General features: G+C 36.9%; 1 protein-coding gene across 6 annotated transcripts in view; it reads left to right on the forward strand.

The window, feature by feature from the left end:
- The window catches only part of USP24 (ubiquitin specific peptidase 24), a 151040-nt gene that overhangs the window by 59021 nt on the left and 65297 nt on the right, over window positions 1-26722 (forward strand). For all 6 annotated transcript variants that reach the window (XR_007477855.1, XM_033435418.2, XM_033435421.2 and 3 more), the window contains exons 9-30: window positions 2055-2129; window positions 2766-2924; window positions 4063-4177; window positions 4374-4477; window positions 5034-5141; window positions 5348-5443; window positions 5535-5696; window positions 5896-5943; window positions 11135-11242; window positions 11909-12058; window positions 12706-12837; window positions 13702-13813; window positions 15302-15378; window positions 16579-16719; window positions 16890-16943; window positions 17876-17991; window positions 20666-20732; window positions 20873-20983; window positions 21715-21813; window positions 21907-22080; window positions 25552-25637; window positions 25803-25896. Coding sequence is in view for 5 of the 6 variants with exons in the window: in XM_033435418.2 (XP_033291309.1) it covers window positions 2055-2129; window positions 2766-2924; window positions 4063-4177; window positions 4374-4477; window positions 5034-5141; window positions 5348-5443; window positions 5535-5696; window positions 5896-5943; window positions 11135-11242; window positions 11909-12058; window positions 12706-12837; window positions 13702-13813; window positions 15302-15378; window positions 16579-16719; window positions 16890-16943; window positions 17876-17991; window positions 20666-20732; window positions 20873-20983; window positions 21715-21813; window positions 21907-22080; window positions 25552-25637; window positions 25803-25896 (2388 nt within the window). In the remaining variant the exon portion in view is untranslated. The remainder of the gene's footprint in view (window positions 1-2054; window positions 2130-2765; window positions 2925-4062; window positions 4178-4373; window positions 4478-5033; window positions 5142-5347; window positions 5444-5534; window positions 5697-5895; window positions 5944-11134; window positions 11243-11908; window positions 12059-12705; window positions 12838-13701; window positions 13814-15301; window positions 15379-16578; window positions 16720-16889; window positions 16944-17875; window positions 17992-20665; window positions 20733-20872; window positions 20984-21714; window positions 21814-21906; window positions 22081-25551; window positions 25638-25802; window positions 25897-26722) is intronic.

Raw genomic sequence — 26722 nt, forward strand, 5'->3', positions numbered from 1 at the left:
GATAGTCAAGGCTGTGGAATGTTCAGCTTCCTAATGCTTAGGGCTTATTACATTTTCTTATTCTTTTCCATTTCAGTTAACAAGTTTTACTGAATAAAATGTCATGTTGAAATACCTCCATTTATTATTTTCTTTATAGAAATAAGTCTGTGAAACTTAAAACTTTCACAGAGATTTTGTTTTTAAATCACCGCAAATGGTTTTGAAAGCTTAGTGTCCTTTGGAAGCAAATAGTATGCACTTGTTCCTTCTTTCTAATATCTAATTTACTTAGGGCCATTTTAACAAGGGATATAGGATTTTTTTAGTAGGTTCTGGAAATTCCTGCTATTTCTAAGTTTTAAGTGCCTTCTTTAGAGTTCAAAGCAATACTGCAAGATTTTTAAATGAAACAGGATGGCTACTTATGTATTTCTTCATTCTGGATACTAAGGTCTTTAGAGACATCTAGTGTTCTCTCACTTATTAAGCATATGAATACAATCATTCGTTTTGTAGCTGAAACAAAGACATAAAGAGACAAAATGATTTGACTTAATAATTGGCTTTTTAATAATCAGAGCCAGGATTGAATTTTTAAATGCATGCTTTTAAACCCATGCATTGCTCCATGGAAAGAGCTTCAGTGTAAATATTCCAACTGCTAATTAATACTAAGTTCTTTAGAAATTCCAGGTTTTATATGTAAACACAGTGTACTTTTGTTGGCTCCGTTGGGTCTTCGTTGCTGCACGCGGGCTTTCTCTGGTTGTTGCCAGCGGGGGCTACTCTTCGTTGTGGTGCGCAGGCTTCTCATCGCGGTAGCTTCTCTTGTTGCGGAGCACGGGCTCTAGGTGCGCGGGCTTCAGTAGTTGTGGCCCGCGGGCTCAGTAGTTGTGGCTCGCGGGCTCTAGAGCACAGGCTCAGTAGTTGTGGTGCACGGGCTTAGTTGCTCCGCGGCATGTGGGATCTTTCCGGACCAGGGCTTGAACCCGTGTCCCCTGCATTGGCAGGCAAATTCTTAACCACTGTGCCACCAGGGAAGTCCAAGCACAGTGTACTTTAAAAAGAGTAAAAAGTACATGAATTTCCAACCAAAGCTTATTTAACTTTATCTTTATTTTAATTATATCAAACCATCCAACCTTAAATTCATTCAGCAATAAATTCATACCATATTTATGTAAATTAACAATTGTCTCTACCACTTGCTCCTTGTGTGACTTCGGAAGACTGAAGTAACTCCTGTGACTTGGCTTCTTTATCTGTAAAATAGTGATAATAACCATGCCTATCTCACAGAGTTGCAGTGAGAATTAAGCAGGGCTGGCACATGCTGACAAGAGCCGTGTGACTTGCCTCTTACCCTGACAGCCCTCAGTTCTCACTTGGCATAACTGTAAATAAAGAAATTCTACTAGGATAATCAGTTGCCTGATGTCATTTTAATTCATTGCTAATGTCTTCTTGCTTTGACAGCCAAATATTGTCTATCTTCTCTTGTCACCAGATAAGTTTCAAAAATTATTTTACTTAAAAGGAAGTGATCATTTAGATCTAGCTAATAGTTTGCTGCTTTTCACATACTATTTAGAGTTAGTTACCTGGTTATGCTACCATTCTGGAGCAGTGTGTTGTATGAGTCTTGTCTGTAGGCCTCATTTATATCAGTTAGCAAAATAAATGCATAAAACAGCGTATTTTTCATGGTCTGTGCTTACATTCATTTTTTAAATCAAATGCAAAATACTTTATTACAAAAATAGTACATACTCATGCCTTAATGTTTTAAGTTAGTCGGTGTGTCTTTGGTTGTCTTTGGTTGCTCTTCAAAGGACCCTTTATAAGATAGTAAAGAGGGATTGCATCCATATGATAGTAAAGAAGCTGAGGCACAGAATCAGTTAAGGGTTTACTTGGGATGGTATTACCTAGTTAGTGGCTGCTCTAATACTAGAATTCCGATCTTTGCATAGCACCCTCTCCTTTGTGAAATATGAATAAAAAAGTGTCTCCTCTCTAGTTTGGGGACAGATTCAGGGGTCCTTATTAACTTTAGTACTGTTTTCTTGCAGCCCATGCTGGACCCAGTCATCCTTACTACAATCCAGGACGTGCGGAGCGTGGAAGAAAAGGACCTTAAAGATAAGGTAATGTTCTCTCCAGTCAAGTAGCCCCAATGCCTATTGGTCCATGGAAGCAGAGCCAGGGCTTAGGGCAAGGTTCACACACCATTGCTGTTTGGATTCTGGTCACATACAACTCACATCAAATTAATTTTACATCTCCTAACCAAAAAATGTTTTGTCTGAAATACCAAGTGGTTGGTGTTACCTCAGTCAATAGAATGAATGTAGGGTTGTCAGCAAGTGATACCATTAAGAATTTTACTAACATGTTGATTTTTTTTTAACATGTTGATTTTGATAGTAGTATAATTGGTATAGCATTGAAGAAGCTTTAAAATGATTCAGTATTAAAAGCTATCCAAAGGTGTTTAAAGCAATTTTAACATTTAAATTTAACGTGATTTATTTTGTCTACCTTGAATTTATCACAGAACCCTTCCCTTTTCTTTGCTCACACATGTGCTAACTTTTGTTTAGAAGTAAAATGTAGTTTATTGATCATGTGGAATATCATATACCATTAGACCATGGTTATTGAAAATGTCCTGTATTCCTGTGTATGTGTAAGAATTGGCATCAGAATGTCTTCATGGTTCCTTTTTGTTTTTTCTGTTTATGTATCTGTACGTTTGTGTGTATTTTGTTTTTAAATAAAAGAGATTGGTTAGCATCCCGGAGCTCTTGTCTGCCATTAAGTTACTTTGCATGCGCTTCCAACCGGATCTGGTGACCGTTGTGGACGACCTTCGACTAGACATCCTACTGCGCATGCTGAAATCACCTCATTTTAGCGCTAAAATGAATTCCCTCAAAGAAGTAAGTTTTGCGTCCGTTTCTGGAAGACTTAAAGGACAGACACTTTAAGTTTTTCCAGAACTTGTGGTTATTAATATAAAAATGTTGGGAAATAAAGAATAATAATTTCTTGTAATCCTACAAAAAGAGATAACAGTGATTATATATAAAATGGTATACATGTTTATAATTGTTAATAAAGCAATATTTTTATACGTATTACATTCCAAATTCGTTCTGTGAAATATTTAGTGTTCTAGTGAAATTTGCTAGAACATAATTCCTTGGAATATACAGTTTGAGATTTACTTTTTACCCTAAGGGTATAATTCCTTTTACTATATTTCAGATATGTGTTTACTTAAATCAAATCTTCTAACTGGGGTTGAGGCAAAATTTTGTTTTGTTTACAACTGTGATGGTCTAAGCAAAATGATGGAAGTAATTTTCTGCAGCTTCCTAAACTTTACATGAGCATAGTTGGTTTTGGTGAGTTTCCGGTGGAGCCAATACAGTTCAGTCATAATTCCAGTTATTTTCCTTCAGTTTTGTGTTAATTAGGATTCTTGGCTGCAAGTGAAATAAACTCATCTTGAATTATCTTAGACTAAAAGAGGAATTTAATGGAAGAAGGCTAGGCTGTCTCACATGAATGAGAGATTGACTAGCCAAACCGTGTAAGGGCAGGGACACATGTGGGCAACAGGATCAACTAGAATCTGAGAACTGAATCACTGCCAGGACTCTATCCAGGTCTTATCTCTGCTTTTATGAGCATGATGGCCTTTTTCTCTTTCCACCTACAGAGTGGCATCTTTCATATGGTAGACATGGCCATGGATAGCTCTTGTGACTGGGGAAGGACTGATACTTTCTCTCTGGTCCCAAGTGTAGAATTTGGAGGAGTGCTCTGATTGAAGTTTGGGTCAGATGTGCATCCCTGAGCCAATCAGCAGTGGCCCAGGAAGTGTGAACTCTGTGTTCTTTTTAAAGAGACATCACAAATAAGTGGTCTATTAACTTCTAATAACTGGCCTTTGATACATTTTGGCTAATCGTTAGACCACGTTGTAACACTATAAAAGTCACAAAATATATATGAAGATTTTGATTATGAATATTCGCATTAGATTCAATCACAATAATCCTGTCTTTTTAGGTAACCAAACTAATAGAAGATAGCACTTTATCCAAATCTGTGAAGAATGCTATAGATACAGACAGACTATTAGATTGGCTAGTTGAGAACTCAGTTCTTTCAATTGCATTGGAAGGTAAGTTGCTTAAAAAAGGTTACCTAACACATAAATAATATATTTCTGTATAAAAAAGGTATGAAATTGTTGTTTTGACTATATTAGCCTTTAAATAATCTTACAGAAAGTTAATATTGCTTTGAATAAATAGGATCATATTTAGAAAGTTAGTGTTCACTGTATCTGTCTGCCTCTCTGGTGTTTCTTCTCTTAGGCAACATAGACCAAGCACAATACTGTGATCGTATAAAGGGAATTATTGAACTCTTGGGCAGTAAATTGTCTTTAGATGAGCTCACTAAAATTTGGAAGATACAGGTAAGTTGATCAGAATTATTTTTGCCTTTTTCTAACTTTTTTCAGTAAGGGCGAAGGGTGGTGACTCTCTAAAGCAGAGACTTACTGCCCATGGATAAATAAATAATAATTGAAGTCACAAATTATCTATAAGCAGATTTAAAAATGAGACACATAATACTCTCAACTGAGACCCTCAAGATCATTTATAAAATGTGAAAAGTGAGTATGTTTTTCTTGTAATTAGTTTAAATTGTTTTTAAGCCAGTTGAAGATATTTTGTTCTCCTCTTGAAATGAATATGTCAGATTGAGAACTTGATTCTCATCTTTTTTTACATTGTCTTTTTAGAGATTTAATGCTTCTAGGAATTTAAACAAGGCCAACAGATAACCATTAATAATGGTTGCTTCTTGTAGTCTTACCAATTTTATCACGCAAGTGTATGTATGCTGTTAGACTAGAATCAATTTATCTTTGTTACTGTTTTGCTTTTGCGTCTATAAATCAACAGGGAAAGACTTGGGTTTTTCCGGTCTCCAAGACTTAACTTTCTTCCCGATGTCTTCTTTTCTAGTCAGGACAATCATCTACTGTGATCGAGAATATCCATACTATTATTGCTGCAGCAGCTGTCAAATTTAATTCAGATCAGCTTAATCATTTGTTTGTTCTCATTCAGAAGGTATGTGTTCAAACGTGCTTACTTTTAAATATTTCTAAAATAATTTTATTTTGAAGTCTCCTCCCTCTAAATTAGCAGTGTTTAACCGTACACTTCTTACTTTATTAAACTTTTTTAGCTCAAGTTTAAAGTTTTTGCATATTTTGCCAGTGTGATCAAATGGGACTGGGAAGCAGTTCCTGTGTCTTTTCTTTTTCGTTCTACAGAGCTGGGAGACCGAGACCGATAGAGTAAGACAGAAGCTATTGAGCCTGATTGGACGAATAGGCCGTGAAGCTCGCTTTGAGACCACTTCTGGAAAGGCAGGAGAATCAAATGACTTTTTCTAGCTACAAGTACTTAAAGCAGCTTTACTTGCGTATGGGCTGGCTCATCACATGTGGTTTATTGTAGGTGTTAGATGTACTCTGGGAACTGGCTCATCTCCCAACGTTGCCCAGTAGCCTTATTCAGCAAGCTTTGGAGGAGCACCTGACAATCCTAAGTGATGCGTATGCAGTGAAAGAAGCAATCAAGAGGAGCTACATCATTAAGTGCATAGAAGATATTAAAAGGGTTGGTTTTATCTTTAGTCTAGTTTTGTTGTCAGAGCAACAGTATTATCTGAGTAATTAGAGCCAAATAATTTTCCTCCCCTATTATGTAAATTAAACTAAATGTCCTACCTGGAAGCTCATACCTTAGAGTCCAAAATTGGGAAATTATAGGTACTGCTTTTACCAAGTCACTTATATTTCTTAAAATTAATTTTCAGCCTGGAGAATGGTCAGGTTTGGAAAAAAACAAGAAGGATGGATTCAAGGTAAGAATTTGCAGATGGAACCAACTAAAAGGTATACTAATTTAATAATTCCTTTTAATAAATTGAATTATAATTTTAAGATAAAAGTATGTTTTAGTGTTTCTTCAAATAATATTCAGATACACACTGCTGTTTAAATATTTGCTTATGACCTGTGCTTATTATTTAAAGCTTGGGGGTTATTGACTGTCAAAGGGGAAAAAAAATCCAGGGTCACATTCAAAGAGTAGTTTTACTATATTATTTTCATAAGATTGTAAGACCTTCAACTTAGTTTTTCTTTTTTACAATTAAATCCAAAGTATGCACATCTTTAATAAGCACAGTGGATTCTAAATAAATATCGTGTCCATTTTTCTCCCATAAGAGAGAAATGGAGGAACATTCATAGAGTCAGAAGAGAGAAAGAAGGGAAGAAAGAAGTTCATTCGTTGCTGGCACGTAGTTGTTTTCTAGGTGCTTGGTTCAGATGTGTTCCTAAAGTAATTCCTTACACAAACGGTTATTGAGTGAGTGCCTGCTGCTAGGGCTCGATTTTAGAAGGTAGAACTGGGTAGTGATGGGTGCTGTGAAGTCCTACGCTCCAGGGCTTTGGCCTCCAGGTGACTGTGGACTTAAGGGCTGTCCTTCGAAAGGGTGGGTAGCAGCATGTGTAGTGATGATTGTAGCTCTCCTGTTGCTGCAGTCAGTAGCTGCTCACTGGAGCCTGCTTCCATGGTTGCTGCAGCCCTGATCAGAGCATGTCCTCCTCCCACGCAGGCCCTCAGGTTGCCCAGATGAAACAAAGCCTAGCAGCGAGAGGGGTTTCATTTCACTGTTATCATAAGAAAAGGTTTTAGTAAATAGCTAATGGCTTAGGAATTTCATTGGTAAAACATATTTCTTGGCTTTCCTAGTAAGTATTTCTTTAAAGGATCTTGAATACTGCTAATTTACATTAGTAAATTCAGAGACTCAGCTCTTGCTCAGCGGGCTTGGTGACTCAGTAGGCTTTTATTCTCTTAAATTATGCTTGGTCATAAAGTTTAGTTGGGGACATTTAAGAACTTTGTGTGTTATATTTCTGACATTGAAATTTGATCAAGTGAATTTTCTACATTAAAATCGTTCACAGACTGGAGCTGGTAATGCTCAGGTTATGATTAATTGTTCCTTTAATTCAACAACATTGCTCTCTTTCTACTCAGATACAATTTGCATTTTCTCAGCTCAGTGATTCAGATAATTTAGCACCCTCTGTCTTTATGATTGAAACTCATCCAGAGTTATTTAAGAAGTTTAAATCTTTCAATAGTAATAGTAAGAGGGAAAGGGTATCTATAGAAAATGGTCTTTTCTTCACAGTAACAGATACATTTCTTTATAGGTATGAAGGTCAAAGCTGAAGGGACTTTTTCCTCCCTCCAGGGAAATGGCTTTTGAAACCAGAAAAATCCTTCCTGATCCCTGTTCCTTCCTTGTTACAACTAAGCAGTACTTTAGCCCTTGTAGCCAGTAGCATCGCTGCATCTTTATTGCTTCTCTTTGCAGTCGCTTCATTCATGTCTATTGTTTGATAACAAAACTCAAAAAGTAGCAGGGAGAATTTTGGAGTCATTTTGTGAGTCTTGAAAGGAATATTCTTCCTTTTTTGTATCCCACTGCTCCCAGTAAAGAAATTCTGACGTACCATTCTTTCATTTCAAATAATAATAACTTGCATTTACATAGCACTTTTCAGTTGACTGAGTGCTTTCGCAGATACTCTCTTAAAGTACACATGGCTGAAGGGGGGCAGTGGGAAGATCAAAGCCCCCGATATGACTCCAGGCAGGGGGTTGAGTTATATACTGCCACTAAAGGTGTTTTTCTATGCTATGCCCTTTCCTGCCAGGCAGCAAGGTGGGCTGACTGGGAATTATGTCTCCCTGCCAGGCTACACAGAAACTAAGCAAAGGGTAAGACAAGATCACCCACCTCTTACTCCCCTCCCACCCCCCAGCTACCTCTACTCCTCCAACTGATTCCCTTTCCCTCTGCTTTTGACACTCTTAAAATTCCCAAGTTCCATTATTGTGTTCAGAAATTCTGACCTTTATTTCTCAACTTTATTTCTGTAGATTCTGCCAGGATACCCTTGGCTTCCTTGGTCCTCTTTCCTTTGCTTCCTTTATACCTTCCACTGTCTGCCCCCAACCCTTTCCCTCTTATTGCACTTATTTTTTACTTCAATTAAAAAGTTTAAATGTACTCATCCAAAAAAAATATTACTAAACCAAAAAAAGTCATTTTTACTCAATTAGTGGTGTTTGTGTATTCCTTAAGTCATTATATGAAGGCCTCCTAACACAGTGCCCAGCAGCCTTTCAATAAATGTTGGCTCCCTTTCTCTTACCTCTTTTCCCCTTCCTCTGTGAGGACACTAAAATCGTTACTTACCCATACCTGAGGGGCCTCCACTTGCCAAAACATACAACTGAAAGTAAAACCAGCAAGATGCCCTCAGTACAGCCTCACAGTGATGTGCTTAGCACAGGAGGAAATACTTTTTAAATGTCCACCCATGTAAAAATTTGAACTTGGTTCTAGGTAAATGGCTAGGTCTGGTAAAACAAGGCAGATGAAGAACTGGGATATTCAACTTTGAGAAGAGAGAACTCAAGAAAGAATAGGAAAGCTTTTTCAGCTACTTAGAGGATTGTTATAGAAGTTTGATTCAACTTAACCTTTTATGTCTCCTAAGAAGTTATGGGAAGGCATGTTGCAATATGATAGAGCAATGAACTTCCTATGAAAACAGTCTGACACAAAATGCACTGCCTCCTGAGTTCCTCATCACTGGAAGCACTAGAAGACAAGTTTTGTAACAAAAATGAATAAGGAAAGTTTAGGCACAGGTTTGCAGGCTAAACTAGTTGACCTCTACGGCTTCATCTAACATTAGGAGTCTAATTTGGATATACCATTAACTCCTACTTATGAAACCTCACCTTCATTATCAGACATTATCAGATATGTTCGTTTTAATTGTTCACCATAGTCTTCTGCCCCTTTTATAAATGGAGAAGAGTAATTTAAATTTTTCTTATAACATAGCAACATAATGTTATAGATATGATGGAATAAATAACATCTGTCTTGTTTGCTAAACTGTAGAAAGGCTATATCAGGAATACTTTTTAGATTCTAAAGGGTAATTTTCAATGTTAAAAAAAATAATCTAACCGTAATTGACTTAATTGGTCATAATGATACTTTTTAATATACCTGATTATTTACTAAAGGGTTTATATTTATATCCTAATGTTTGTAATCCTTTTGGAAGGCATGAGTTCGGACTTAAGCCTTAGAATTTTAATCTCTGTCATTTTGCAACTTTCATATCCTAGCAGAAATATTCTAGCTAGTCTTGCAAGTAGTTGGCCTTTAATACATACCTTATTTCTCTGATTCTAAGATGCCAGTGATTGCAACATGCATCACAGGTTTAATCCAGTATGTACAGCCTCACTGTGGCACACTGCTTTTCATTATCTAGTGTAGTGCTTTGGACTTCTTTGAAATCTTTAAGGTTGTAGAATTTTGAGGCACGTTGAAGAATATGGAGTTTTGTGTCCTTTTTTTGTAAAAACTCAAGCTGCTTTTTTCTTTCATTAAGTTGTATATACTACAAGTTAAACAGTTTCTCTTGAATCAAGGTGCAGCCTTGGACAGAGAGACGTTTAATGCCAGGTGATACAGCCCTTCACAGGGTATGAGTCTGTCACACCGAATTCTTCTGGCTCTGAAAAACACTTAAGTCCGAGACCACTGGCAGTTATTCTTTGCTTTTAATTGAATTGATGGACACGACAGGCTAGTCAGTGCTATATCATAGTGTAATCTTTTTGATAGCATTCAAGAAACAAATCAGTGATCTACATTTAAGTTAAAAAACCATCCTTGTTTGGTGCTAAACTATGCCAGGTAACAGCAGAAATGATGGGTAAATGAACAGATACCTTTTGAAAACAGCTAAGTTTGCACATATTCACATAAGGACAGGTATATCTAAACTTACTCCTATGCCTAGTGGCTGGTAAGTTTCTTTGATACAGTTGTAAGAATTGTCCATTTCAGAAATATTAAAATTTATAAAACCTATATCTTAGAATCCAGGAAATACGGTATTTGCTGATTGGCTAATCTCTAGGAAAGCCAGTATTATTTAGGCAGTAGCTGTCTCACATTTACATATTTAGTAGTACGATATTTTTCTGCAAATGACATCAAAAGTAGTTTTCTGCCCCATAGGCATCTTCATCTTACAGAAAGACTTAAAGAAGCAAGGCTTTAAAAAAATTAATACAGTTTTTAAAGTAAAAGCTAAGGACTTAAACTGTTACTCAGTTTTTTAGAGAGTTACTTTTCAATTGATCGATAGTGTTCAATCTGACATTCCTACAACCTTTATAATGAAATCACATAGTTTGAAAGATGCTATTTATTCAAAAGCAATTCTCTTTTTAAAGAGTATCGCATGAATATCAGACTTTTCAGATATGTACTTGAAGATCTGGATTGTCATGTACCAGTTTCAGAAATAACATATTTGAAAAGTGTTTTGAAAAATATAAAGTATAAGTGTGAAGTGGATGTAATAATTAATAAATTATTATTAATTATTTTATGAGAATTCTCTCATAAAATTGTTTTAACTAGGAAATACAAGCAGACCATGGATATTTTCTTTAATATTTAGACCACTATTAGTATCTTGATCATGTCATTGGTATCTTAATCATGTAATTGTAGACAACCATATTTTTATACCATTTTACTTATCAGCCAGTTCAGTATTATCCAAGTTAAGCTTTTGCCATCAATTTATTTTATTACGTCAACATATCCTAGCAGCCTGTGCTACTTAATCTGTCCTCTGAAGTTGCTAATTCCTTGTCGTCTGTTTTTTGCTGATGTACCCCTATACATTTACTATCACTTCACATCCACTCCTGTTTGCAGTTCTTGGCTTTAGGATTGCATGCAGAATAAGAAGTTGAAGACTGAATTATGAGTGCATGGAGATAAACTATAAATGAGCGATGTGAAGAGAAAAATAATAGAATGTGTAACAATAAAACCTAATTGACTTGGAAATTTTTTGTAGCTAATAAATTTAATCTGCTATTTATTTCTAAATTTAACTAATGTAACTTCTTTTTAACTCTAGTCATCTCAACTTAATAATCCCCAGTTTGTATGGGTAGTACCAGCTTTGCGTCAGCTACATGAAATCACCCGCTCATTCATAAAACAAACCTATCAAAAGCAAGACAAGGTAAGAGTATAGTTATATTTGATTATTATACAATTACTTGCATAACCTTTTATAATAACAAACATCAAAAGATTGCTGAGTTTTGTAGTGACTGTATTACAGTTTTATGGTTATTAATGTAATTCATTTGTATTACTTAATAATCTTGAATTTAAACATCATTCTGCTTTCATTTCTATGGAACTTTTCTTTTGATATGTCCCTAACTCATTTATTTTTTATTTCCTTAATTTACAAAGTAAGCCAATGTTTAAAAGTTAATGGTATTTTAGAAATTTGTTTGAAAAGATTCAAAGACTTATTTTATATTGTGAAAACATTAGTTTGCTTAAGGAGCTAGAGCTTCCTCAGTGTAATAGACTTGGGAAGAAAGATCTGGAAAAGTATGCAAGAAGTGAAATAGTTCTTTTGAAAGACTTTTTTTTTTTTTTTTAAAGAATCCCTTTTAGAAGCAGAAATTTACCAGGGAAGTTTATTAATTCTATAGTAATTCCCTAGTAAATGTACATACCAGATTGATTTTATTTACTTTTATGTAGGAAATATGAGTGAAAAACTTTCTGTGTTTGCTATTCCTCAACTACGTGCTAAAATAGAAGCTTGTATTAAACTGACAAAATAACTGCGCATTCTCATACCATTTTTCTTTTTGTTGTTTTCGCCAAGAGCATTATTCAAGACTTGAAGAAAAATTTTGAAATAGTAAAATTGGTAACAGGAAGTTTGATAGCTTGTCATCGGCTTGCAGCAGCCGTGGCTGGACCTGGAGGCTTAACTGGTTCAACACTAGTGGATGGCCGATACACTTATCGGGAGGTATCTGGCATTGTGCTTTTGTTTCATGATTTACAGCATTCATTTGGCCTTTTTGCACTTGAACTATAAAAATCATATTTATTGGGAGTAACTCTAAAGAGGTAGCATGAGGTGTCTTTGTCATAATGGAACATTTTTGTATCTTGACTTATAACCACCTCAAAATAAAAGTTCAGAAAATTGATATTTGTGGGTAAATCTTTCAGTAAATCACCCAAGATAACTGCATATGATATGGTAATAAAAATAAACATCTTTTCTTTGTCTTTGATCAGAAATAATAACTGTCAGTTCTGTGGCTAATGGCTTTTGTTTTTCAAATCTAGTGGTTAGTAATATTGTTTTTTTAAAAATAGAAGAATACCTTAACTCACCAGTTGTGTTGTGGTGTTTTACTCTGAGATTGCCGAAATTGTATTTTTTTGGCATCTAAAGCCAACTTGAGTTTGTGTTAGACTTCAAGTAGTTTCTGCTACATTGTATTGTCAACTTGTAAACAGATTTCTCACATTTACTTTACCCTAAGTTATATGAAAAAGCATTAGGTAAAACTATTTTTTTAATTTCAAAATTTTTTTGTTTTTTTAAATTTTTCTTTTACATATGAATGCCTGGAGTTAACTAATTAGCATTATTTCTTTTTGCAGTATTTAGAGGCCCATCTAAAATTTCTGGCATTTTTCTTGCAAGAAGCTACTCTGTATCTCGGTTGGAATCGTGCCAAGGAAATCTGGGAGTGTCTTGTGACTGGCCAGGATGTTTGTGAATTAGATAGAGAGGTAAGAAGATACTGTGGATGAAGTAAGACAGCAGTGGGACTTAATAGTATTTCACTTTTTTGTGTGTATCTCACATTTTTGTGTGTGTCTCACACCTTCAATTCTAAACACTTTTCAATTTACTAAGCATACATTTATACTAATAAGCTAGGAACTATAAGTGTTGAAAAGATATTTTATATAATATATAGCTGTGATATAGACAAGTGTGTGAGATCTTTGGTAAGTCTGATACCATTCTGGATAAAACCAAATTCAGCCAAGTGAGTACAGCAAAAGAATTCTTGGTGTGTCTTTTAGTATTTTTTTCCCTCCCATGAAACTAATTTTAAATTAACCAGCAGAAAACTTTGAGTTCCTATAATGATGTTGTATCCCGGAAACGCTAAAGAAGGAACTGATACCTAGACAGATCTTTAGAACTACAGTTACACAGCTGAAAATGGATTAAACCAGAAAACCACACTGCTTTGACGTTTTCCAACAGTGAATGGCTGTTTCCTCATCTCATTTTGTAGAATAGTGTTAACTACATCATAAGATTATTGAAAGGACTAAGTATGTGACGGTGCCTAGCACAGTCCCTGACACATAGTAAGGCTTATTAATAAATGTTGGTGGTAAAACCAAAGTGTAACAATTCAGTGAAAAGCATGAATATATATTTTCATTATCTAGAGGAAAGATTGCTATAATTAACTGCTTTATTTAGTTCCAGAGTTAGAACCGTTTCAGTTTTGAGTGGTATTAAGGCAATATAAATTTCTATAGAATTAAAAATAATTTATCTTTGCTTTCCCAGTTTGGAATATGTATTTGCCTGAAATGGATTTTAGTTACAGAGTGATTTGTCTTGATCCGCAGATGTGTTTTGAATGGTTTACAAAAGGGCAGCATGATCTTGAGAGTGATGTTCAGCAGCAGCTCTTCAAGGAGAAAATTCTTAAATTGGAGTCGTATGAAATCACCATGAATGGTAGGGAAGAAAAACGTAAAATCATTTTTTCAGTTCTTTAAAGTAAGAATTTTATACTTTTCTTCTCAGCCCACTCTCAGAAGCAGCTAACCATTTTGGGATATCCTTCTGGACTTTGCCTTATGCACATAAAGACACATCTATATATACATATGTTTATATACACAGATAAATTTCTTTTTAAATGAATGGTATTTTTAAATTATATAGGCTAATTGTCAAGCTGTCTTTTCATGAAATTACTTAGTACAAAAAGTATTCATTTAAGGTGAAGATTTGTCAAAGTATAGAAATCCTCTTTTCAGTTGTTTCTTTTAATTGAGTTTTTTTTATTGATATGTATTTTACATGCTATAAAATTTACTTTTTTAAGGTGTGGAATAAGTGCTTTTCGTATATTCACAAAGTTGTTCAACCTTCACCGTTTTTAATCTCAGGATATTTTCATCACCCCAGAAAGAAACCATGTAACAGTCACTATCCATTCTCCCCTTTCCCCGACCTCTCATCTACTTTCTGTCCTTATAGATTATTCTAATCTGGACATTTTATATAAATGGAACCATATAATATGTCACCTTTTGTATGAATATTTGGCTTCTTTTATCAAGCTGAGACATAATGTTTTCAGGGTTCACCCAGGTTTTAACACGCACCAGAACTTCTTTCCATTTTATGGCTGAGTAATATTTCATTGTATGGCCATAACACATTTTGTTTATCCATTCATCAGTTGATGGTCATTTGGGTTCTCACCAGTTTTGGTTATTACCAATAATGCTGCTGTAAACATTCATATACAAGTTTTTATATTCCTGGGAGTGAAATTGCTGTATCATATCATTAACATTTGAGGAACTGCCAGTCTGTTTTGCAAAGTGGCTGCAGCATTTTGTAATCACACCAGCAGTATATGAGGGTCTGATTTCTTCACATCTTCTCTAATAATTGTAAACTGTCTTTTTTATTTTAGCCATTCTAGTGGTTGTGACATGGTATCTCGTGGCTTGATTTACATTCCCTGATGACTAAGGATGATGAGCATCCGTTCATGGGCTTATTGGTCATTTATATATCATCTTTGGAGAAATGTCTATAAAAATCTTTTTCTCATTTTTAAATTGGGTTATTTGCCCTTTTATTTTTGAGTTGTAAGTGTTGTTTATATATTCTGCATATTCACTCCTTATCAGATACGTGATTTACAAGTATTTTGTCCTGTGGGTTGGCTTTTCACTTTCTTGGTAGTCCTTAGAAGCACAAAAGCTTTCAGTTTTGATGAAGTTTATTTATTTTTTTGTCATTGTTGTTGCTTGTGCTTTTGATACCATATCTAAGAGACTATTGCCTAATTCAAGGTCTTGGAGATTTGTGCCTATGTTTTGTCCTAAGAGTTTTATAGTTTTAGCTCTTGATATACTTTGTCTTTTCATTGATTATCTGTGGTACCTAGAGTGCATGAATTTATCTGACATTCTATAATTTCAGGTTTTAACTTATTTAAGACTTTTTTTGAAAATGTGAATCTCTGTGATCATCGATTGAAAAGACAAGGAGCTCAGTTGGTAAGTAACATTGTTTTCAAATGTAGAAAATTTGGAAAATCTAGTAAAACTTGACATTCAGCAAAACACATGTGTTATAATTGAGAGAAAACATGAGGTTTTTTTAAAAAGAATGGGCGCCTCGTTGACTGCGGGCTTCTGCATGGACGAGGGCGCTTCTCTTAGAGTGTGAGGAGGCTGCGTTTCTCGAACAGGTGACTTCTCAGACCCCTCTTTGCTTCTTGCTGATCTGGGGCAGCCAGCGGCCTCCTGTGGCTGGGTGAACGTGGAGTAGGGATAGTTCCAGCCAAGCTTCCAACCTCTCAGATCTAGCAGTTCACATGTACCTGAAAAAGTACCAAAATCTTCAATTCTGGGATTGCAGGGGCAAGGATTTGGGGGGAAATTTTTTTTTTTTTTTTTGCAGTACGCAGGCCTCTCACTGTTGTGGCCTCTCCTGTTGCGGAGCACAGGCTCCGGACACGCAGGCTCAGCGGCCATGGCTCACAGGCCCAGCCGCTCCACGGCATGTGGGATCTTCCCGGACCGGGGCACAAACCCGTGTCCCCTGCATCGGCAGGCGGACTCTCAACCACTGTGCCCCCAGGGAAGCCCTAGGGGGAAATTTTTAACAGACAAGGAAGCAGGAAAATGAGGACCTGTAGAATGTATACAGCTTATGTTTATATTTACGTGAGCACCTTGAAAAAGAAAGGCAAAAAAATAACTCTTTTTCCAAGTCTGTTTCATTCATGACCTGACTTCCTAGGTGGTAAGAATTTTAACAAGATCTTACAAGGCCTGGATCCTGCCATTTCTAACTGAGCTTTGAGAAGACCAGATTGAGCCCCAAGGATTAGTAACTACCTCTAACCTGACTCTCTTCCCTTTGAAGAAAAGCTCGTGAAGAGGGTGCCCATATTATTCCTGTTTTGCTTCTGCTTTAGTAGCCCATCTGTGTAGAGTTCTAGCTTAGGTTTAGGAATGTCTGGAGAAAAATCTCCATATCTGTCTTGGTTGCATGGAAGTTGTCCAGTGTTTCTGTTGTCGATCGTTTCTTGTTTTAAAGTTCCATCAGTATAATGACGTTCTCATATGTAGCTGGGTTTCTGCAGCCTTAATTCATTTTGAACTTGAAGAGGTGTGGAGTTACAGTGTAGCAGAAAATAACTGTAATTTTGTGACCTTGGTGTGCTGTATACTTTTCTTTCTTTTGAACAGTATGTAGAAAAGCTGGAATTGATAGGAATGGATTTCATTTGGAAAATAGCTATGGAATCACCTGATGAAGAAATTGCTAATGAAGCTATTCAGTTAATCATAAACTACAGTTACATTAATCTAAATCCTCGGTTAAAGAAGGTGGGTATTTAAGGAAAGAAGGTACACAAAAAAGCAGAAAATAATATATTTTTAATTGCTAAGTTGGCATGCCTGAAAGTCAGGCTGCTTTATTTTGACATTTTATCCTTAATAATGATTACAACTAAATGCTAGACTAATTTTAATTTCCATATACCTCTTACTTTTAGGATTCTGTATCATTACATAAGAAATTCATTGCTGATTGCTACACAAGATTAGAAGTGAGTAGCAAATTTTATTTAACCTGTTTTTGAAATAAATGCTTTGGGTTTTTTTTCCTTTTATAATGTTGTGTTTTGAGATCGTGTATAATGTTGATATTTGTAGCTGGATCCTACTGGAAGAATTTGCTAGCAGTACCGTATTGTGGACATAGGGAACAGGCATTTGCCCTAATGCCCACAATGTAGAAGTGTATTTTACAGGAAATCCTTCCTTCGCCCTCCCCATCCCTTTTCCCTGCTCCACCCACCCACCCCACCCCCACCCCCTTTTGGGGGTATAGAAACTGTCTTCAGAAAATAGGTCTACTGTACTTTCCACATTTCTGATAGATTCTTTTTCTCCTTTTTCTGTCCAGAAATTTTATACAAGCACTTGCTTCTTTTCCCATCCTTCCCCACGTGTCACTTTGTTTATATCATAAATGCTATTAAAGGCCACAGCAGTACACTCAGTAGTGGGTAGTGTTGGGTGTCTTTGTCCACTAGAAGCCTGCAGTGTAATACTGTCTCAGTAAGTTAAACTTTCTGGTGATGAATATGTGCTGGTGATGAATCTGTACAGGAAGGAGTTCCCAAGTTGTGACTTCCATCCAAATATGCCATCATAAAAACATTTAAAGTATTCAGGTATCCCTAAATGATGTGCCATGTAAGTATTAACACATGCAGAATGGTAGTTCTCAGTTGGAGGTTATTTTACCTCCCAGGGGACATTTGGCAATGTCTGAAGACCGTTTTGGTTGTCACAACTAGAAGGGTCCTACTGGCACCTAGTGGTAGGTGAGTGGTGAATAGAAGTCAGGGATGCCACTGAGCATCCTACAATGTCCCCGACAGTCTTCCACAACAAAAAAAGTTTCCAGCCCAAAATGTCAGTAGAGCTGAGGTTGAGAAACCCTGATATAGAGAGATGATTTTCTATTTCGTAGGCAGCCAGTTCAGCACTTGGTGGCCCCACTCTGACACACGCTGTGACCAGAGCAACAAAGATGCTTACAGCAACTGCCATGCCAACCGTAGCCACATCAGTCCAGTCTCCATACAGGTAAGTGATTGCAGAAGTTACAGCGAATATGCAACACCTAAATGTAGATCAGCTTAAAAAAAAATAATTGGAATCTTTTCTTTCCTTTGGAGATATCTCAGTTAATTGTTCATTTCCTCATTTCATCTTTTTCAAACAGTCATATCCTGGGAAATTGTATATTCCCCATCACGTATTTTATTTGATTCATTTTACTTTTACTGTGTGTAACACGAGTAGCCTACTCTTTATGATGGAATCAAGATATAGGCATTGTATGAAGAGTAATTTTTTTCAAGTTTGAAATATTTACTTAGACCTCTTATAACTTTTCTCATTGCATAGTCAAATCCAGGGCACCAATAGCATAAGCAAAATGAAGTGGAATATGATGATTGATTAATATTGTACATTGTGATATAATCATAATTAAAATGTTTTACTTAAAATCATTTTTCAAAATAATTTTTAATAAGAACTTTAGCCCCAAATATTTGTGTTAAAACTTTGAACTGACATCTCTTAATCGCATTGCTGTGTTGAGTATTTTCAGATGTTGTCAGTGAAATCTGAGTTCAGTGTTATAGGTCTTTGATATAGTAAGGAGAATAGATGAGTATTTAGAAACATTAGATTGAAGTAACTAAAATACTTTTGTGGGGTTTTATGTGCCTTTCATTACTGGTAAGCATCCCCCAGTCAGTGATGCTCAGGAAACCTTGGCAGGTGATCAGAGAAGGGCTCCCTCTCTATGCCTCACTCTGCTGCCCTCTAGTGATTGGTGCTCATAAAGTCTTTTTCAACTCCCGGAATCGCTTTATGTGTTTACGTATGTATGTATGTATTTATTTCTCTTTATTCACAGTTGGGGATATTCCTTTCTTTTTAAAGCCGTCCTTTAGAAGAGGAGTCAAGGCAATATCCTTGCTCACATTCTTCTTCTTTATCTTCTTTTTTTAAATGAGCTGAGTACCGTGTAGTGATACATTATTAATATGAAAGAAGCCAGTAGAACTCAGCCCTCTTGGACCTCTTTTTAAAATGACAGAAAGTGATTATAGATTCAACTCATGATAAGAACACTAACATGACTTTTGCATTCCCACATTCTTGGAAGTGTATCTCAAATAGACTTTCATTAAGAATTCCTAATTACATATTTGTAAAATGTAGTCTATATCTATGACCTAGGTCTTTAACGATTCATTTGTCTGACAAACCAGACTAGAAATGCACTTATGAACTATTGGATTGGGATTTCCAAACTGCTGCTGCTTTAAATAAGCATGCTTTTTGTTTGTCTTTTCTAACTGCTTTGTATTCTGAATCATTTCATATTTGACTATTACAGAACAAAACCACATGACAGTTTTTAAATATTCTCATTATAAACCCTAAACAGTTACTAAGAATATGTAATTTCAGAGTTGCCTTTGAACCAGTACGTGTAGTTTATCTCATTCACTAGTCTTAAAAGAACTTTTCAATGACTGTAATTGTTCCACTTATGGGAGGAGCTATTCTCTCATTTGTAGTGTTTGCAACGCTGTCTGTGATTTAATTCATCACTGAGGCAAAATAAAACAGTTCACTTGTTAAGCACTTAAATATTTCCTAAAGATGGTCCATCTGAATATCAAGTTCTGGTTCCTGCCCATAGACTGAAAGAATTTAGAACTCTGTTAAATGCGTTTAACCAGCTCTTTTTAAAGTGAAATTTCCAGTACTGCTAATCAGCATACTTACTGTTAGAAAATCTGAAAACTTTCCAGATTTAGAAAACACCTGTACAAAATACTTAGACTCTCTGGAATAGTAAATATTTAAATTAAGGGCACTTGGATTTTCATTTGTTAGTGTTAACACATGTAGTGTTTAATAAAGTGTGGAGCTGTGACTGTACAAGCTGCTGAATGTTGGAGTCCTGTTATTTCAAATGATAAGATTGCTTAAGTCTAACCAAAAGAGATCTCAGGTCTCACTTTCAGAGTCTGTGAGAGTGCCACAGTTCCTTGCTGTGTGTTTTCTGTTCCAGAGATGGTTATGTCTCTTGATGTGTGTTGATTTCTTAAGTACTTTGAAAACCCTTGGGATAACAAATTCTTAGGTTGTATGTTTTAACTATACAGACTAGTCACTTAAACCAGATGAACAATTTTTTTCGTCCTTTTCTTCTGCCTCATTCTTAGGCTAAGTAAAACAAACAGCAGCTCTCATTTGTGGCATACTTAATGGTTTGCATTTGTCTTCTAAATTTCAGGCAGTTCAGAACTTAGTCAGATTCTGTGTTTACAGAATTATGTGGCATATCTTAGTCGTAAGGTTATGAGATTCAAACTCACTGATCGTTCATTCTTGGTGGATTGGTAGACAAATAAGCCTGCAGACCCAGAGGAGACCCAGGTCCTCTATTTATGGGACAACTGTTTAAAAAAAGAAAATGAAGAAAGAAAAGAACAGGAAAGGAAACACGGGGAGGGGCAGGCTTCTGCCCCATATTCCATCTGTGTGCGACAGCTGTGACCTGCTTGAACCACCTCCCGCTTGAGTGAAAAGGAAGTTTAGTCTTTGCAGATTTCAGTCTTTGACCAGAGAGGGCTAATTGTGATTGTGGTTTTGGTGAAATAGACTGAAATTGAGCTCAAGTCAGCAGTTCATTTCAAGTATTTTCAAAAAAAATTTTTTTAATTCATAGATCCACTAAACTTGTAATAATTGAGAGATTGCTGCTTCTGGCAGAACGCTATGTGATCACTATAGAGGTAAGCCTCTCTTCTTTGTAAAGCAACTTTATCATCCTATAATTAGTCTCAATGTGTTAGGAGAGTATTTTTGTGACATTTAACAGTGGCACTGTGCATCTCACTTGCTGTATCTTTTGACTTGCTCTATCTTTTTCAAGGATTTTTACTCTGTTCCCCGAACTATTCTACCTCATGGTGCCTCATTCCATGGACATCTTTTAACTCTTAATGTTACTTATGAGTCTACCAAAGATACCTTCACTGTAGAGGTAGGTTTACATTAAGCTCTGAAGCCATTTCCATATTGTCATGTTATTTTATAAGAACACTGTTGATTGAGATTGAACACTGTTGTTGATTTAGCTGCATGAATGACTATTCTAAAAGCTGTTTGGAAAGCAAATTTAGAATAAAGACCTGAAATGAAAGGAAGCTGATAGGGTATAAGCAGACTCATAAGTAAATACATAATATCAGGTGACAACGAGTGTTATAAAGGTTACAAAAGCAGACAGCAGGATAAGATGGGTATACATGACATATTTTAGATAAGAATGGTTAGGGAAGGTCTCTGAGGTGATCACATTTGAACAGAGACTTGAATGAAGTGACAGAGTTAGCCATTTCTGGGGAAGAGCATTCCACACAAAGGGAGCAGCAGGTACAAAGGTCCTGAGGTGGGAGTTTGTTTGATTTATTCAGTGGCAAGGAAAGTGGCTGGTGTGACTAGAGCACAGTGAGAAGGGGAAGAGTGGAAGACACTCCAGTGGAAGAAGGGCTTGAGATTTCATTCCATGCATGCTGGGGAATGGAGTATGGAATAGCATATTTAATTACTGCAGGAGGGAAGCCTCACAAGGGCAGGATTCTTGTCTTTGGGTTCTCTGCTGTGTTCCCAGGATCTGGAACAGTGCCCGGTACATGACAGATGCTCGCTAATAGTTGTTTAAATTGATGAATAAGTGCATTACTCAGAACAGTGTTTCATTTCATTTTACAGGCTCACAGTAATGAAACCATAGGGAGTGTCCGGTGGAAGATAGCCAAGCAGTTGTGTTCTCCCGTGGATAGTATACAGATATTTACAAATGATAGTCTGGTAGGTGTAAATAAACATTTTGTGGCACTTTAGTCTGATACCAGTATTTTCCTCTCCTTTCCTTCTCAGTAATTAAGAAACCACTTTTTACAGCTGACAGTGAATAAAGATCAAAAGCTCCTCCACCAGCTGGGCTTTTCTGATGAGCAAATCCTCACAGTAAAGACTTCTGGCAGTGGGACCCCGTCTGGGAGCTCTGCAGATTCCTCAACCAGCTCCAGCAGCAGCAGCAGTGGGGTGTTTAGTTCATCATATGCCATGGAGCAGGTATTGAGCGATAATATTCAAGTTCAGAACAAGAACGTAACATCATTAAGTTTTGCCTTCGGCCCATATAGATTTGCATGATTATGTCCTTTTCTCTCAGACAAGTCCTGCCCCTTCAGAACTGTATCACTGAGAAATGCTGGGATTCAGTTGGGAGAAGAAGATGCACAGTTTGTCAGTCTTCTGAACCACAGACTCTTCTGAGTCTGAGTGATTCTGCCTGGCCACTGCTTGCTGCTCCTCTCTTATATCTCTCTTCATTGATTCATTGAGTTTCCTCTCCTGGGTCATTCCTATTAACATTCAAACGTGCTGTGCTATTTCTACCATCCTTTTAAAAAACCTTTTTTCACCCCAATTTCAGCTTCAATTCCTGTCCCTATGCTCTCCTTCCCAAATCAGCGAAGCTCCTTGAAAGGGTTGTCTAAGCTCTCTTTACCATGCTCTCTTGACCCCTCTCGAAAATAAACTCTGCAAGGTAATCTGTCATGTGCACCTCTCAATCCTCGTCTTCTTGACATTTCAGCAGTTGATCCATGTGATCACTTCCCCTTGAAATACTTTTTCCCCTTGGCTTTCAGAACCCCCCTGGCTCCGCCCTCCCGCTCTGGTTCTCCCTTTTTGGTCTCCTCTGCTGCCTCCTTTTCATCTTCCCGATCTGTGTACAAGGAAGTTCCCTGGCTCAGTCCTTTGACCTTTCCTCTGTCTACGCTCATTCCCTTAGGAATCTCATCCAGTTTCAAAGCGTTATATATTGTATGTATATTGATAACACCCCAATTTTTATCTTCAGCTTGAAGTCTAGGTACATGGAACCAACTGGTTAATCAGCATCTCCTCTTAAATGTGTGATAGACATCCCAGTCCTAACATCCAAAACTGAGCTCCTGATATCCCCTTTCCCACCACCTCACCCCTAACCCAAACCTCTTCATCCCAGTCTTGCCGTATTTCAGATAACGCCTATTTCATTCTTCTAGTGGCTCATGCCAAAATCCTTGGGTCCCTACTTTCTTTCAAAGCATAGCCCTATCCGTCAGCAAAGCCTTGACTCTACCTTTAAAATTCATCTAGAATCTAGCTCCTTTTGTCTGCCTCCACAGCTTCCACACCAATCCAAGCAGCCGTCCTCGCTCAGCTGGAGGGTTTCAGGAGTTCTTCAACTGGTCTCAGGGCTTCTGCCCCTATACCAGTTCAGTCTCTTCTCTGTGTAGCACCCAACAGCCCATGATCTCTTTTAAACAGAGTCAGATTATATGCCACTCCTCAGCTCAGACTCTCCAGCGGCTCCCATCTCACTCAGAGTAAGAGCCAGAGTCTTTACTGGGACCTTCAGGGCCTACTTGGTCTATCCCCCCCACTGAGATGTTCCCCCATGACCCACCCTCACTCTCACCACTCCAGCTGCACTGGCCTCCATGTTGGTCCTCAAACAAAGTGGGCCCTGTGCACTTGCTCTTCTCTGTGCTTGTAATGTTCTTTCCTGATACCCATGTGGTTCTTTCTCACTTCCTTCAGCCTTCACTCAAATGTTGCCTTCTTGGTGAGCCTTCTTTGGCAGTCCTGTCTAAACTTGCCACCTGTTGCTACTCCTGCACATCTCATTTCCCTTCCCTACTTTATTTTTGCCTCTTGCCCCCACCAGTGAAATTTAAGCTCCTTGAGAGCAGACCTTTGTCTGTTTTGCTCACTGCTGTATTTCCAGCACCTAAAACAGTGCCTAGAACATAATAGGTAATCAGTATTTGTTGAATGATTTTATGAATCAGGGTTTTTTGTACCTTCTCTCTGCCAGGAACTGAGCTCAGCACCAGGGGTACAAAACTAACAAGACCATTCAGTTCTTTATGCTTTTATAGTCTAGAAAAGTAAGATAATACCAGCCCTCATGTGAAATAAAGGTATTTAGATGACAGAGAGGGATTTTTTTCATAGTTATTATGTATAGTCCTTTCATTTAATTACAAATGTAAGATCTTTGCATGGCTGTCTCTTTCACTTAGAGAGCATAGCCTTGCTTATAGATACCACAGAATCCTGCAGGGTTAATGTTAGTATTGTGCCGTTTCTTAAAAGGTAACTATACTTTATATGTAGTGAGAATTTAAGAATGAAATCATACTCAGAGCAGTATTATGACAGTTTATCAGCAACAGAAATGACGTACATAGCATCTTTGAGTTTAACATTTTTAAACTATCTCATATTTTTCCTGAATTTATTAAAAAACTTCCCAAATATATTCTGTAGTGATATCCAGCTTTTTTATTTCTTATACCAGAAAATAGTACTTTAATCACATCTGAATCTCTTCTATACAGTTGTATCCATTTTTTTCACCTTTAAAAAAAAGAGGCCAACTTCTTTTTCTCAACTTAAATTACATTTATATCTATGTGGTTGTGTGAGTGTGTGTGTTTGATTATATCACTTTGAATTTGTGGGATTTTTTGTTTGTTTGTTTGTTTTTGCGTTACGCGGGCCTCTCACTGTTGTGGCCTCTCCCGTTGCGGAGCACAGGCTCCGGACACGCAGGCTCAGCGGCCGTGGCTCACGGGCCCAGCCGCTCCGCGGCATGTGGGATCTTCCCGGACCGGGGCACGAACCCATGTCCCCTACATCGGCAGGCGGACTCTCAACCACTGCGCCACCAGGGAAGCCCTGTTTTTTTTTTAATACGGTTGACTCCTGGTTTTTGTTTTTGTTTTTTTTCACAACTCACACACACACCCACACACTGTATTTTATTTTAACAAGAGATAAATAAACTGACACCAAGCATTGTAAATGGATGACCGCAACAATGATTGCAATTACCAAACACGAAACACACTCTTACTATGTCATAATATTGACATTCAGCCCAGTAATCCTCCACTGTAATGGCTCCTTTACCTTGCAGTGAAAATTGCTTTGTATATTTTTTGCCTCTGAGTCCTTGTGGGATTTTTTATTATTATTATTCAAACAGAAAATCACAAAAATTATAATCATCCTCATCAGTTCACTCAGTCCCATGTAATTAATTTTTTTTCATCTTGATCTTTTGTTAGCACTTTTATGAATTCATCAGTTTTCCACTAGAGTTCTGAATGAATTTGCTTTTAAATCACTCTGCCTTGTTTGCTCCTGCCAAGCTATGATCAGCTTCCAACGGTGCCCACCCTCCGTTCTGTTCATCACATCTGCCCTTCCTTTTGCCTCTCTGCCGCTGCCTGCTTTTTGGTGCCTTAGCCCCTTGGCCAGCAGGTGGTAGGAGAAGAGAGCCCAGGTGATGAGCACGCTAGGAGAGGGAGTGGTCCCTCACTCTGTGTTCCCGTGCGTTGTTGTTTGAGACAGATAAGCACCATGCTTCCCTCCAGTTTTGCAGGCCAGTCTTTAAGAACCAGGAATTTTATTGTTCGTACCTTTGATTAGAAAAGGAGGAAATTGTTTTGTAAATTTGCATTTATGTTTTGCTTCCTCCCTCAGGAGAAATCCCTCCCTGGTGTGGTGATGGCACTTGTGTGCAATGTATTTGACATGCTTTACCAGCTGGCCAATCTGGAGGAGCCAAGGTAAATAGAAATGTTTACAAAGCTTGAAAGAGAGAAAGGTATTAAAGTTAGGGAACCCAGTAAATGTTCACTTGAAACGTATATTACTTCACGTCCCATACTAAGTGACTTTGTTATTGAAACTGTGGTTTGTGTGAAAAAAAATTAATATTTGAAAAATTGCAGGATAACTCTACGAGTACGAAAGCTTCTGCTCTTGATACCCACTGATCCAGCCATTCAGGAAGCCCTTGATCAACTTGATTCTTTAGGAAGAAAGGTATGAGTATCTTGGATAGTTATTTAACAGGCATGGAAATTTTATATCATGATTCAGTGAAAATACAGCATGACATCACATTAAGGTCATATGATATCATCTTTCCCATAACAGTTTTTTTTTTTCTTTAGAAAAATACCTTTGCTGTGAATAATGATGTCAAATTTTAGAACTGGAAGGCCTTTAGTATCATCTGCTTCCACCTCCTTCATGTTTTATATTAGGAAACCCAAGCGCAGAGTGATGAACGGTTTTGACTAGGGTCAGACTCTAGTTCTGATTGAGTTGAGATATTTTTCTTCTGTTATGATGCCTCTCTGAATGTGGTTGTTGCGTATGTTTGAGTTGCTTGCGTAAATGGGTTATCATTTAATATTTTCACAGTTGATATTTAAAGTTCCTTTTGTTTAATGTTTAGAATCTTGTTCCTTAAGAGTTGTGTATATATATATAATGAAATTGTGTTTTATCTATAATATTGTTTGTGTTCTCAGAATAAATTCATTTAGATCAAAGCTGTTAGAACTAAGTTATGAATTTTGTATTTCAGTGATTATAGTTTAGATGAGCTCATAATCGTGTCACATGTACCTTATATATTAATTTGAGGAAGAAGAGAACTAATGTAATTAAAAACTATATTACTCATACTAACTAAAAAAATTATCAAAACTACTACACTGCAATCTTATAATTTAATTATCAATGTTTGGTGGTACAAATTTTATTTATTTATTTATTTTAATTAATTTATTTATTTTATTTTGGCTGCGAGGGCTCTTCACTGCAGCACGTGGGCTTTCCTAGTTGCGGCGCGAGGGCTCTA

Source organism: Orcinus orca, chromosome 1 (assembly GCF_937001465.1).
Source record: "Orcinus orca chromosome 1, mOrcOrc1.1, whole genome shotgun sequence".
NCBI classification, from domain to species: Eukaryota; Metazoa; Chordata; class Mammalia; order Artiodactyla; family Delphinidae; genus Orcinus; species Orcinus orca.